This window comes from Rhagoletis zephyria, unplaced genomic scaffold (genome assembly GCF_001687245.7).
Source record: "Rhagoletis zephyria isolate East Lansing unplaced genomic scaffold, Rhagoletis_zephyria_1.1 Rzeph_scaffold_09128, whole genome shotgun sequence".
Taxonomy (NCBI): domain Eukaryota; kingdom Metazoa; phylum Arthropoda; class Insecta; order Diptera; family Tephritidae; genus Rhagoletis; species Rhagoletis zephyria.
In genome coordinates, this window is record NW_016166207.1 from 6,903 (window position 1) to 22,197 (window position 15,295).

Below are 15,295 nucleotides of genomic sequence, written 5' to 3' on the forward strand. Positions count from 1 at the left end.
TAACTCAAGCAACGACTGTTGCCAGGCTATTGGAAAAGCCATTGAAATGTCAATGATGTCAATGATTCCCGATACATTATTTGGCTACGCTCTAAATGTACCTAAAATGGTGTGCTTTTGTCGAATATGCGATTCAATGTGGTAGCCATTTAAAAATTTAACAATCTGTAATGAAATTCTTTGTCAAGACTTTGCCATACGTCTCCGTAGAGCAAAAAGTCTATTTAGCTTACTAAATAGTGCGTAGAGTGGACGTAGACGTTGTCTGAATCTCGCATTTTTTCTCTACCGTGTACACTTGGCTTTATAATACATTTTTCTTAGATTGTGCGTACATGGAAATTTGCAGAAATCTGTTGACTTTGATTATTATATCAAAATCGCTACACGCACAATCGAGTTTAGCCTATTTTTACATTCTGTGCACCCTTGTAACCGGTAAATTTGGTTACGCATCTCATAAGCTGGTAACGAAATATTACCCACTGAAATATGCAATGTCAGAATTTCAACAAATCTTTATAAATGAATTGCTGAATATTTTAATGGCATTACCAACGTACCTGGAAACGCAGTTACAAGAGCTGGTAACAGATAGACAGAGCTGGGTAAATGCAATTACATTACAATTACAATTACATTCCTCAGTAATTGTAATTAGGATTCAATTCCTTTAGTTCACAGCAAAGGAATCGATTACTTTTTCAATTCCTTGAAGTAATTTCAAATGGAATTGTTTTTTTCTTTAATTCTATTACAATGAATTTCATATAGTAATTGGGGTAAATTACGTGCTAGTAATGTAATTTCTTTTATTTCAATTCCTTTGAAAGGAATTGAAATTGTAATTTTTTCCCAATTCCTTTGAAAGGAATTGAAAATGTAATTGATTTTTTTTCCAATTCCATTCCTCAAAGTAATTTAAAAAGTAGTCGAAAAATTTAAGTAAACGCTAAAATTACACAAAAAACGCCGAGAGACGTAAAATTAATTTTAAGTAGTATGTTACGGGTCTGTATACCGTTTTTTTAGATAAGGTCATTTAGTCAAGTTATTTTCATTTTAAGTTTTCATTGCGAATGAAAAAAATTCAAACTTTAACATGATCATACGGTCATGTACGATATGGCGTATGGGTAACATTATTTCCTGCTAGTATTTCATACAAAAAATTTTTGCATGGAGAAAAATTTGCATGGTTGGAGAAGGGGGCGTGGCACCTCCCATATAAACCGAACTTTTCATATTGAATATTTCTGGAAGTGTTCATGGTAGACTGTAAGCCTTTTTAAAACTCTTTAGTTTGACACCCACATGCTAACATTTCATTTACTTTATCAATTTAACCGAGTTACAATTTCCAAATAGGTGGCAGCCCCCCAAACAGTTATCTTTCTTAAACCTCTTTAATTTGATACCCATATTGTAACATTTTATTAATTTTATCAATGTAATTTAGTTAAATTTTCAAACAGATGGCAACCCTCCTCAAACATATTTTCGGCAGTAAGCCTTCTTAAAACTCTTTAGTTTGACACCCACATGGCAATATTTTATTTCTTCAACAATTTGACTGAGTTTAAATTTTCAAATAGGTGGCAACCCTCGTCAAAAATACTTCCAGCAGTTATCTTTCTTAAACCTCTTTAACTTGATACCCATATTGTAATAATTCATTAATTTTATCAATATAATTGGGTTTAAAAATTTTAAAATGGGTGGCAACCCTCCAAATTTTTGCTATATCTTGGTTCTGGTATTATACCGAATAATAAAAAAAATATTCAAATCGGTTCAGCCGTTCTCGGGTTTTGATGACCGTGACATACGAACACAACATTTTTATATATGTATATAGATATAGATATACATACATAGAAGATGTCCAATGTGTGCTTTCGATTTTAATCTTTGACCACAACAAAAATTCCATATTGTACATTCGTGAATGAACTTTCAGTTTCTCGATTACTTTTACAATTCCTTTGAGTAATTGAGTAATGGAATTGAAAAAAAAAATCAATTACATTTTCAATTCCTTTCAAAGGTATTGGAAAAAAAATTACATTACTAGCACGTAATTGATTTCAATTACAATATGAAATTCCTTGTAATGGAATTAAAGAAAAAACCAATTACATTTGAAATTACTTCAGGGATTTGAAAAAGTAATCGATTCCTAATTACAATTCCTTGTAATCTGTAATTGGGAGTAATTTAATTCCTAAAGGAATCATTACGACCCAGCTCTGCAGATAGGAAACTTACCTGCAGCGTATTACGTATACGATTTGTAGTTCCTCCTCTGAAATCTATAAGTCAGGGACGCTCAGATGAAACATATCCGCGAGGTGCAGTTACTGAACAGTCAACAAAATTGAAAGCATAAATAACACAGGTCCATAAACCCCCTTATGTTTTTACCATCGCTGAATCCAAATCTCGTGTCCGTATGACCCCATCAATTCAAAGTCATAAGGAACAAAAGGTACACCTAGTTGCGTTGTGTTGCAAAGTGAGAACATCTGCGAGCCCCTTTAACAAGGAATCTTTCATAATAGTTACCACTTCACAAAAACGGCAGCAGGTCTTCTACAGAAAACATTTGTCTATGTCTATTTGTCGACATATGCTATGCTTTGCTCATCTCTGAAGGATAGACTTAAGTTATTTTTTCAAATGTCCACAGATATGTCCGGTGAAGGTATTGAGCAAATAACTACATACATAACAATGTCTAAAAATATGTACATATGTAAAACGAGTTTAGAACAATACACTTTTTTGTGGCTTTTAAGTTGTATACTATATAATAGTGCGAATTCGAAATGAACATTTAGATCTATAAATTGACAAACACTGTTATTAGTATTAATAAGAAAGTGAACACTTTGCCAGTTGATGCATTGCATATCCATATTAAAATTTTACGATTGTGTAAACACATTACGATCGAAAACTTTCAGGGTTTTCATTGAAGCTGCTATGTAGTCAATGCCGAAACATGTCGCACGCCAGCTTGACGAGAAATGAAATCAATTCATGTCGCAAGGCCACCTCTAACGCCACATCGACACTTAGTCGCTCAGTGATTCTGCCTTCCCCTGCGTGTAATTGTGCTGAAGAAAAATGTACCTACATGCGTTGCACTACGTTGACATCTACGGCTACACGCACATTGGCGACAGGTGATAATTATTCGTTTACAAAAGTTTTCGCTTCAGAATTGCTTCCCTTAGCTGTCTGCTATAATCGAAGTCGCCAATTGCCTTCTCTCTTATTGCCGCATCGACGACATGCTGCTGCACGCACGGATGAAAAATTTTAAAAGTTTCTGTGAATTGATTTTAAGGAGGAGTAGAGCGTATCGTCGCTTTTATTCGCGAAGTATGTAGTATAACCAGAGTAATCGATTTTTGAAAATATTCCAAAATTTCGTGGGGCGTCTAGGCAAATTTACGGCTGCAGATGGTGAGTGACAAGTGTTGAATGTCAACACCTACCCTTGATTATATACTCTTGGTGCTTCGGACTCAACAGTTTTCTTTGTACAATTGATATTGTGCATGTTTTTTTTTTGATCGAATATCAAGGGCATATATGCGCCAATTTGAATTTTAACCCTGTTGGGTTTACTAAGCTGAGTCTATTGTAGATCAGTAAAGTGTCGTAAGTATGAACAGCGCATTTTTGAAAGTAACCATTGCAGATAGCGGGCATAAATATATGAAGGACCCAAAAGTTCCAATTGACGAGCCACAATTGTGAAATTCTTAGTCTAACCTAGTGCTTCTCAAACTATGGTACGCGGGGAGCCCTCTGTTGAAATTACACGGTTTTTGGATTATTTATATTTTTTAAACTCTTACAAGGTACCTTTGAAGGGAAATGATTGCCCATAAGTGGTCAAAGAATCCTTATATTACATTCCCACTGCACTGAAATCTGAGATTTCGACCTTGAAATCTTAAAAATCTTTTGTAAGTGTTTCCTCCGCGCTATCTTTGGATTTCGTTTATGTAGAGAAATTTGAAATTTCAAGTGTAGCAGGGTTGAACTTTTTAGTATCTAAAGATTTGTTCCTTTTACATAAGTAAGGATTTCGTTAAAATTTGGTTAAAATCCAAGAAATCTAAATCATGAAAATATAAAGGAAATCTACCCGTATTTCAAAAGATTCCGCTAAATCTCAGATTTCAGTGCACTGCTATTAGATAAGGTTGTAATATCGTTGATAGCAGTAGTTTTGCTCTTTATTGATTTCACTTACATAGATAGCCAGTATACAAATCGGTTACAAAAATACTTAAAAGTCTCTAAAGTCAATCGCTTTTACCACTTTTAAACATACAACTTACAGCATTACTGATTAGCTTTTGGACTCGACTGGCTTTCCGCATGAAGAAATGTGCAATATTTTTGGTTATCAATTCCCACTACAAATAATGGTTTGTTTAGAGAAATATATACGTGAACAGTGCCTTTTACATACATACACACATGTGCTAACCGAGCTTTATTGATCGTGAATAATTTAGAAAGTGCGAATTCCAATACTCTTCATCGCCCTCCTAAACAAGCGAGAGTTTGATCCCAGCACAATTGTTTTTGTGTGTGACGGACCAATGGCTTCAATTTGGCAGTTCCTCCCTTACGAAGTTCCCTTATTAACCGCTCTCCTTTTCATTGTCTAATCAAGTACACACAAGTTATAGGTTTTATCACGAAAATGTTGCTTAGTAACAGTTATTGGATGAAACATATTTTTTATTTCGCCGATAAGAGTTGTAACCAGGGACAAAGAAAATAAGCCCGAAAAAAATCCATTTTAAGCGCTCAGATAAGCAGTAAAACATTGGTAAATACTTTTACTTTTTACGCTTCCTGATAACTGTTATGCTGCAGAAATATGTTTTCCGTAGCCAATAAGAGTTATTTCCCGACGTTTATTTTTTATGTTGCACTCTTCCACTTTTATCTTCATCTTCTTCTCTTTCTGCAATTTCATCAATATTCATATCTTGCAGCGTTTATCAGACAACATAAAAAAATAAACGTTGGAATATAACTGTTATCAAGCAACGTAAAAAACAAACGTTGGGAAATAACGTTAAAAAAACCACGTAAATCGATTTTACAGCCCAAAAATTATTGTGTTTTTAAAAGTCTACTATGTTATCTGTCCCACTGTATTTATTTCGCTCCTTTTTTACTGGTTTTTATGGATACGTTTTCGAAATATTTGAGTGGTTCCACTTAATCGTGTATATCTTACGAAACAATTGATTAATTGTAATACGAAATTCGGCAAATCAAAACCAATGAAATTCTAAATGAAAAGAATTCATACTTTGCCTAGGAAAACATTTAAAAAATAACCGTTTCTGTATGCCCTTAGAAAAAAATTAAGCTACCAATGAAGAAAATCGATGGATAAATAACAAAGTCAAAGATTGGTCAAATGAAAATGCGCAAGGATTTTTTTGTGTGAAATATGAGCAGTGTGTTACTCATACGCCACGTACACCTGAGTAAGTAGAGTGTTTCCATCGAAAGCAAGAGGTGTCAGAAATGATTAGATAATTTCTCAGAAACTATCAGAGGTATCGGGAAGTGATGTACATACGGTTTAGAGAGAATTTTATTAGCTTTTATTTGACGTACCCCGTATTACGATTATTCTGTTAGTTCGTAAGATATACGTGATTAAGTGAAACCCCCACTTTTTTAACATGACCAACGGTAAATTGCAAATATCTCGAAAAGTTATTCATAGAAAAAAAGTATTTCGGATTTCGGAATCACATAGAAATTGGATAGTGGCATCCATAGAACATTTTTGCTGTAAAACAGTGGAATTATTACTTACATCTTCAAATATTTCGTTATTTACTTCCTTTTTTTTGAATAAATGTAAATTTATTTGGCTCCACTGATTTCTTTTGAACTTGCCAGAAGTAAAGAAGGAGAAGGACGATATCTTACAAATTAAAAACAGTTATGTTAATGAGCTTTGTACCACGATTCGTTTGTTAGGAATAAGTTAATAGCAAAAAAAATATGTTTAAAACAAACTTTCTAAATACCAACGAAATCGGAGTATAAATACTGGCTTACCAAATATCTCAACTCTTGCGCCAGCTATCGGCAATTTTTTTGTGTAGCTCCTTTTCATGTGATTAACATACATACATACGTTCTAAATATTAACCAAATCGGTCTATACATACGGGTTTTCCAATATTTCTCGATTGCTGCGCCACCTATCGGATTGATTCATCTTTCGAATTTCATTGTCATTGGTTTCTGAGCCACCTGTGAAGTTTCAAGACTCTAGGTCAATGGGAAGTTGGTAAAAAATGTATTGCAAGATTTGCCCCTAACAAACATACCTACATACATACATACGTACATTAGGGCGAGTCGAAAAACACAAAATGTTTGATATGAAAATTGTATAGGTGCTAAAGATATTAAACCTTATTCTAGAAAATAAATCCTGGTTCCCTGAGACAATACCCTCAGTCTGCGGAATGAGCTTGAAAAATTAGAAATTACAGTGGGAATACCAATTTTTCAAATTTATACAACGACTTGTGTAGCTCAAATCCGGAACATATTTTCTAAAATAAAATCTTTGAAAAATAAATTGGCCAAAATAGAAGTATGCAACATCAATATTTTAATCAATTAATAAATTAGGTAGGACATAGCCTGCCGAGAGGCGACCGCTATTAGGAAAAACTTGTTGGTTTTGTTTGTTGATGTTGTTCGGAAACTGAAGCCATTTAAAATGAGTGTTTTTGTATGTAGCTAAAACGAATAATTTTTAGTTAGCAGAATGTACTCCTCCAGGGCCTACCATGCACAGTTTTCAGGTCGCTTATCGTTTAACTGAGTTGAAAAAAATAATAAATGACTTTTAATAATCCTAAGATCCTTAGCCATATTTTTTCGAAGCAAAACGACCAATGTCTTGTGATAATTCAATATTCCAGATGCTTTTGCAAGTCTCTTGGGTGCGGCATAGAGACATCCATTTGCTAACTGTGGGACGGTATACATATACATCTGATCAGCGCTTCCGTGCAATACATCAACCACAAACCGAAGACTGGATATTGCAAATAAAATACCCCCAACACCGAGATTCTGGCATATACGAGTGTCAAGTATCGACCACTCCGCACATGAGTCATTACATTCACCTAAATGTTGTTGGTAAGTGTATACATTAGGGTGGTCCAAAAATGCACGTGAAAAAGTAAAATCGGAATTGGTATGCTCTCAGCCCCTAGGATTGTTCTATACCGAAAAAATATACCCCTATTTTTATTTTGAAATCAAAAAATATTTAGAGGTCGCTTTAAGCGCCCAAAGTTTTTCATGTATTTTATATGGGGAAAAAACAACTGTTCGTAGAAATGGTATAGAATTCTTAAAAATCAATATTTTTCTATCGGAAAACTCTGTTTATGTGCGAGAGATTCCCAATAGAATACCCAATTGTTTATTTAACCAAAATCGTTAGTATTAAAAAAGGGTTAAATAAGCAATTGGATATTCCCTGCAAAAATCGTGGGACTNAATGCCGTCAGAGGACATGTAATTTTTAATTTTTGTCTTGGTTTTTATTAATTTCGAAAAAGCATTTGAGAAGTGAAGAACAAAAGCGTGTACAAACGAAAAAATATAACAACAATGCCATTGTTAATATGTTGGAGTAATTTTGTGCTACTCTGATGTAATGCAGGGATGGAGGATATGGTCCTGCCCTAGGACATCGCAATGTTAATTGGACCATATTTTTTATATGAATTGTGGTTAATTTTGGAGTACTCCTTGGTCCTTAGGGAGTACTCTATACAAGCATGCATGGAGTAGTCGCGATTTTTGCGGGGTTATTACTGAAAGTCTCCTGAAGAGAACAAGAGTTTTCCGATCGAAAAATATTTATTTTCAGGAATTCTATACCATTTCTTGTTGTTGTTTTTTCCCTATATAAAAATACATGGACAACTTTGAGGGGGTCAGAGCATACGAATTCCGACTTTACTGTTTTTGGACCACCCTAATATACATTCATACGTGGTGTGTGGAACTTTAGGTTAAATAACCTGTATGGTTCTTATTTATGTAAATGCATAAGACTTCAACTATCCATATGAATAGTATTTATGTATGTATTTGTATAGTTGGATTTCTTTTGTCTACTATCATTTTTAGAACCGTCAACGGAGATAATCGGTGCGCCGGATTTGTACATTGAGAGTGGTTCAACAATAAACTTGACCTGCGTCATTTTGAATTCACCGGAACCTCCTGCTTATATATTTTGGAATCACAACAACGCTGTGAGTTTTAATATTCAATCCATAGTTACTCTTTGCTACTAATTGTTGTGTGTCAAACTTTCAAGGTTTTCAAGATTTTTTAGACCCGATTTCCCTTCATTAATCAATGACAATACAAGTCAAGTAATCGAGTATTTCTTGTTTAACGGTTTTAGATAATTAACTACGACTCTCCACGGGGTGGCGTTTCGGTTGTAACCAATAAAGGAGAGACTACGACTTCGTTTCTTCTCATAAAAACGGCGCGGCCCTCGGATTCCGGACACTACCAGTGCAATCCATCAAATGCGAAACCTAAGAGTGTAACAGTTCATGTATTAAATGGTAAGTATAAAACACTAACAATACAATGTACATATGTGCGTGGGTAGGTGCGAGTTTGGCAATGAAAATCTTAAACAAATGTACAGTTGTTGCTGTAGGTGAATGAGTATTAGATAGGGTCGGTGCTCATACAAGAAAGAAGTTTGCAATTGTTCCAACACCTTTGACTAAGGGTACGTATACACAGGAAGCGGGAGCGAGCCGAAATAAAGCGTTCTTGGCGGAGCGAATCTTTCAAATTGCTGCATCTACATATATGAAAGTGTTCATTCAGAAAGCATTTACAGAAGAATATGGGAACTGAAAGCAAATCAGCTTTTAGATAATGATGCAATACAGAAAGGCATTATATGTTCGCGTTCATCTCACTCTAATCGCCATCTTAAGATCCCTTTTCAAGACATTGTATGAAAAATGATATTCGCATTTTCAGAAAGGTTGCATACATACACATATATAATCCAGTATATAACTTATATCAATAACCTTTATGACATCGAACTGAAAATAATGTAAAAAAGCTTGTGATCAAACTAAGTAAATATTTATTTTAAAAATGTTCCGCAAAATATATCACTTAGCTTATATTCATATAACTCTTTCATAAAAAATTTTCAAAAATTTATATTTTTTACAAACTTTAATACAAAAAAAAAAGAGCACTAAATTTGTTACTATTTTGCAAAGTGGCTTCCTTTTCTAGCCATTTTCTTCGTGCTTCGTAAGGTAAGGGAGCGCCGAAACGAGCTCTCACTGCGTACATGTATCGCAGTTTTTCATGATGCTGCTGCCAAGTAAAACTTAAATCAAAATAATTAATTAAAAATGTTTCCGCCAAAAATCTAGCAAATATATTAGCCGCTTTTTACGGAAGCTAAGTTTTTTGGTATCTTTGCAGCCAATCATTCAGTGTGAACACCTGCGCTTCGCTTTGCTCGGCACCGCTCGGTTTTCTGTGTGCACTAGGGATGTTAATTTTTCAGCTTTTTCCGATCCCGAGATCTTTGGGGTGTCATTATAACAATCCCGGGATCCCGAGATTTAGATATTCATTACTTTTCAACAACTTAAATCGAAAAAATTGCTTTATTTTAAAGGGCTTTGTAATTTCAAAGATATGATTGATTCTGAAAATTATTTAAAATATTCAATGCAATGTAGAATAAAAATATGGGTACCAAATTCAAGAGGAAATTTCTTTAGAATTTAAAAAAATTAAAATCTTTTGGATTCACAAGGGCGAATAGGTAATTTTTTAAGCTGATAAAGTTAGAAGGACGAAATTCGAGGATGTTATCGAGTTTATATAAGTCCTAACCATATATTTTTTTCAAAAGAAATTATTGTGGCATTTCAAAAATAAAATTTTAAAAGGAAAGTTCAATACTTACCAGTCCTGCTGCACCAAAAACTTGAATTCGCTTAAATTTTACAGGATTTCTTCTTTACCTTGCCACCCATACTTCTTCTCTAAACACATTTCTCTGAATTTTTAAATAATTTTTGAATTACTGACGTCAAGGTCAAAAACTAAAAACGCAATTTTACTATATTTGGCCCATGGTTTCGCGTATATATTGATATTTGTGTTTAAAATTTACTATAGCACGTTGTTATATGTATAATGAGCTAGACATTTATAAAAAATATTAATTATTAAATAAATAAAGAAATATTGACCAATAATGGTCAAGAAAAGGAGTTTCTTTTATTGCCATCAGTGCAAATTACAAATTAAAATGCCGGGATTTTCGGGACCTTAAAAAAGCCGGGATCTCGGGACTAACATTCCTAGTGTGTACGTTCCCTAAAACAGCTGATATTCAGCCTCATTGCGAGTGTCGTGTCGAGTGAAAGTCGTATCGAGAGTCGAGTCGTATCGAAAATTGCATGTCATTGCGACTCGACTAGTGGCTAAAACGGAAAAACTTGGCGGCACTGGATAGTTTTCGACAATTTTCGTCGTATACTTATTTCGTCTAATTTACGACTTACGCAATGAGGCTGATTTCATATTTTTGTAATTTTTTTTTTATTTATGGTCCGTTTTTAAAGTACAATATGTCGTTGAAAAGATATTTTGATAAATATGGTTCTTTTTAAGCTGATGAACTAAATCGAAATTTAAAATTTTACTGTAACTGAAATTTAATTTATTCGGGTTTGAAAATTAGACAAACGACATACGTATGCATATATGTATAAATAAATAAGAAGTTATGGAGCAAACTTGATTTTAGCTGTTGTTAGCATAGTGGATAGGGTGGAAATTTGCATGATGCCAAAACCCCTTCGAAGTAAGCTTTCACGCTATGGTTTAGTAATTACCAACTCTTTTATATGTATGTTTGTATGTATATCTCAGTTTGTTGTATATAGCATTGTTGATAATTGACGATGGTGTTAAAGGACAGCAAAAAAGATGTAAATTAAACAGGTGTTTCTCATTCGGTTTCCAGGGGAGTTCCCAGCAGCAATGCAGCGCGCGGGACTAGTGCATCATCGAATGTCCCAAGGCCATTATCTCCTAGTGTACCTGTCAATGTACTTGTGCACCTTAGCGTATGTCAGGTGGTATATGCAGCTATTGGTAGCACCTGTCAACAAACAAGCAAAAATATGAGGCATTTAGTTGCGCGTGCTTTGAGCGTACTCGTGTTGCTGGCAACCGAGCTTTTTGGCAAGCGACAAGCGATTCGACGAAAGTGCGGCACATATACCAACAAGAATTGCGTCTGCTCCTGCAACGATGTTCAGCTCAGCAGGAATGCGCTCCTACAACAACAACAACAACAACATGCATTCGTAAAACATAAGGGCACTCGCCATAAAGTTGAATATCGGAGAGTAATTTTTAAAAGGGGTCATCACGTTTCGACAAACGGCGAGCTTCGCTTCAAATTGAAACAGCCTAAATTCAGCAGTATTGTTAACAAAATATGCAGTGTGCAGTTCAATAGACAAAAATTCGAACCGGATATCAGGTGAGTGTACCTCAGTTGAAAGCCTCTTCACAGATTCCAAGGGCTTGTCTATTACTGAGCGTGAGCGTGTAGTCGGTGAGAAGGATATTTGAGAAAAAAATCGAATGCAGACTCAACAAATCCGCACTAAACTCAACTATACTTACTATAGGTATGTTATGATAATGAATTTAGAATTGTTTTCGTATTGTATATTTTTGGAATATGCTTGGTTTAAATTTTCTACTTGAGGTAAACCAGCCCTTTTTTGTAATCGAACGAAAAATTTTAGACAAATTGGAATGTATGTATGTATATTTACTCCTAAGTAAGTAAAGCTGTAAATAATTATCAAATAATACAATACAATATAACGTAAAAAAGCATAACTAAGCGGCAAAGAAAATTCGCTTCAATGTAGATTACTAGTGAAATTCTAAATTGCTAAAAATAAATAAAGTGAGTGAAAATTACTAAACTTAAACGAAATAAAAAATGTTCTACCTAGTTGAATGCTGTAAAGGCCTACATACATAACTAAAAGTTAATTGTAGGCATTGCAAACTATATACCTTTTTCACATCGATGCAGAATTCCTTAGGGCCTTATGTTATTTATTTGTTTTTAATTATCTGATGTGCTAATCTTTCAATATTTCATTAAAATTAGAATCGACTTTTGTAATGCAATCTTCTGCAGCAGACACTCATTCAAAAGCATGCATACATAAATATGTACATACTTAGTTATATTTACATATATACATACAAATCACGAACGCGTAAAAGTAAAAACTGAAGATTAATTTTTGGTAATTTAAAAATTGGACATAATTATTTCATAACTTCAAACTTTTAAATAAAAATATTTGGGTGTTTGAAAACGTAAATAATTGCTAATTTAAAAATTTGACATATGTATATTTTTGGTCATTCCAAAACAAAAAAAAAAAAACAATTTAAAACTTGACTAATAAAATTGGCATGAAAGTATGGACTAAATCTTTAAAGTATATTAATTATGGACTGGTAAAAGAATATAACGACAATTGAATTGTGAAAAGTGGACAAGCACATGGGTTAATTTACCCGCTAGCGCACGAATGCCCACTTTTTATTGTACAGTTTTTTTTTTGCGTTTTACCATTCAATAGTAGTTTTCTACTTTTTACCGTCCACATTTTATGTCCATCCTTCGAAGAAGTTTTTATCTACTTGCCAGCGCCAATTTTATTTTAGGTTATTTTAAAATGCCCAGTTTTAGAATTATCAAAATATATAGTATTTACTTTCAAGCGTTCATACGAAATATGTATGTATAAATATTTACATACGAGTTTAAGTAATGCAAAGTACTGATCAAATCAAACTGTACATTTGACATAAGGTACCTTAAAGTTATGAAATCTACATAAAATAAAAATTCATTGATTAAAATAAATAGCCGGTCATACCATACGAAAAATTTAAGGAAAAATTGTTACATTTAACGGTTAGCATTAAGTAAGGTGTTTTCAAGGTAAACCTCTAAGTGTGGACTTCAAGACAACTCATGCCATTTTATATTTATGAATTTTTCTTGTTTTTGTTTGCACGAATACGGTAAGTGTAACTCCCGATAAAGTGAAATAATAAACCAAAGGAACACAACGCAAAATAAAAACTGCAATTTCGTTTGTTGTTGAATTTTAGCGTAGTAAATACATACATACATCACAAAGACATACCGTAGATAATAAAATATTTATTGAAATGGGATAAAAGAAAACGAAAAATAAGCAAAATTAATAAAAAAGTGCTATAATTATATAAAAAATGGAAAAGTTGAGTGTCTAGATTTAAATAAGTAAAATTGAAGTTAAATAAGAAAGAAATCGCAATAAACTTTTGAGCAAACTAACATAAAGTAAACGGCAATAAATAAAAAAAGAGGATACAATTGAGAACAAAGTGAACATAATGATTAGGCAGTCGCCATCTTCATCAGGACTCGCATGCATGAGTAACGAAAATCGGCAAGTAATACATAACTAAAATTTACAGTAATATTACTCTTACTTTATGTAAGCATACATATTTTAATGTTTTCGTGGAATACATGCATAAACATGATCATTTTTCCTTTTATCGAATGGTTTAAATAAAAAAAGTTTTAATACCTTTTGTGATGAACAGATGTTTACATACATATGTATTTACATATTTACACTTATATGTATGTATGCATTCATACATATGTGTTTAAATACTTTGCCTTTTAAAAGATGCGTTTGTGTTTCTTTGTGTCTCTGCTTTAATTCAAAACTGAGTAATGTTTCACTTCATTTTTGTATTAAATGTCCAGGCAATATAGTTATTTACAGCATACATTAGTGTGGTATGCGAATACACACACATTTGTATACATATGTATGTGTGTTTAAGCATTAAAAATATGTATATTTAATTTTATTGAAATAACAAGATTTATATTATATAATAATTTGAAAGTGTTGAATAAACGTAAAAAACGAAATAAATAAATGAACAAAAAACCATTTGAAATGTGATTTTGACTTTTCAAGAGAGTTAAACAATTAAATCCATATATATGTAGTTGTTTTCGACATCCAACAGAGCTAACAATGAAGAATGCCATTTAATGAAACCCGCTTGAAGCTTCTAAGGGTCAGTTTTTCAGTGCCAGTTTCTAAGTTTAAAGATTAAGTAAACTGAGTTTAAATTGAACAGCTGGCTGACATTTGATTGGCTAATCTTAGTTGAAACCAGCCATATCGGGCGTTTAAACTGAGTTTAAACTACGGCCGTGCACTGAAAAACTGGCCCTAAGTGTAGAAGGAAATTCGATGGACGGTTACTTGGAGACCGTAACTGCCTCAACTGGCATTTTTCGGTTCTCAATAAATGAGCTCAGGACTCAAAAATTAGGAAACCAATCGTCAGCAACTGAATTGCGCCCAATAAATATTTTTTATTTAAGGCCGTTTCGCCAGTTGAGAGAGGACACACATTCGGCCGGAACAAATAGCTAGCTGGAGATCAGTGGCGTAGATGACATATCGTCCCTTCATACACACATTTTTTGACAACAGTTTAGAAAGAATTTTCACCTTCAAAAAGAATCTTTTTCTATTATATGTATACAGACATGCATGTAAATTTTATGTGGATAATATATATCATGATAAAAATATATTAAGGTAGAACTGCTGAGAGACATTTTTAGCATTTTTGACGTTTGCAAACAATGTAATTTTAAATTGACAACGATTTTACATTGAACTTTTTGTATCATGGTTTTAACTTTCCGCATTGACATTTTCAGTCTTAAACAACATTTTTTAACCATTTCGATTTTTTATTAACGTTAACTTAAAAAACTTAAAAAATATCATCGCACACGAACTGAGAGAACGGTTACCTTTCTGTATTACAAGGTAAAATCATTCTCTCAATTCGTCGGCCATGCATTTTTTCTGACGTTTGCAATCATTTTAAAATCCCAGTAAACATTGTGGCGAATGTTCGAAAGTATAATTCGACGTTCAATATGCATATCGAACTGTGAACGAACTCATAACCAACCTTAGTTGGTTCCCACGTTCATAGTATATTGGAAATACACTCGGGAAGGGTTCGACAAAAAAAAAAAATG

At 33.3% G+C, this 15,295-nt stretch overlaps 1 protein-coding gene across 1 annotated transcript in view; it reads left to right on the forward strand.

The window, feature by feature from the left end:
* The window catches only part of LOC108375563 (tyrosine-protein phosphatase Lar-like), an 18,295-nt gene extending 6,896 nt beyond the window's left edge, over window positions 1-11,399 (forward strand). The window contains exons 3-6 of the mRNA XM_017631703.1: window positions 6,999-7,221; window positions 8,227-8,354; window positions 8,510-8,678; window positions 11,138-11,399. Coding sequence (XP_017487192.1) covers window positions 6,999-7,221; window positions 8,227-8,354; window positions 8,510-8,678; window positions 11,138-11,301 — 684 coding nt within the window. The 3' untranslated portion in view covers window positions 11,302-11,399. The remainder of the gene's footprint in view (window positions 1-6,998; window positions 7,222-8,226; window positions 8,355-8,509; window positions 8,679-11,137) is intronic.
* The last annotated feature ends 3,896 nt before the right edge of the window (window positions 11,400-15,295 follow it).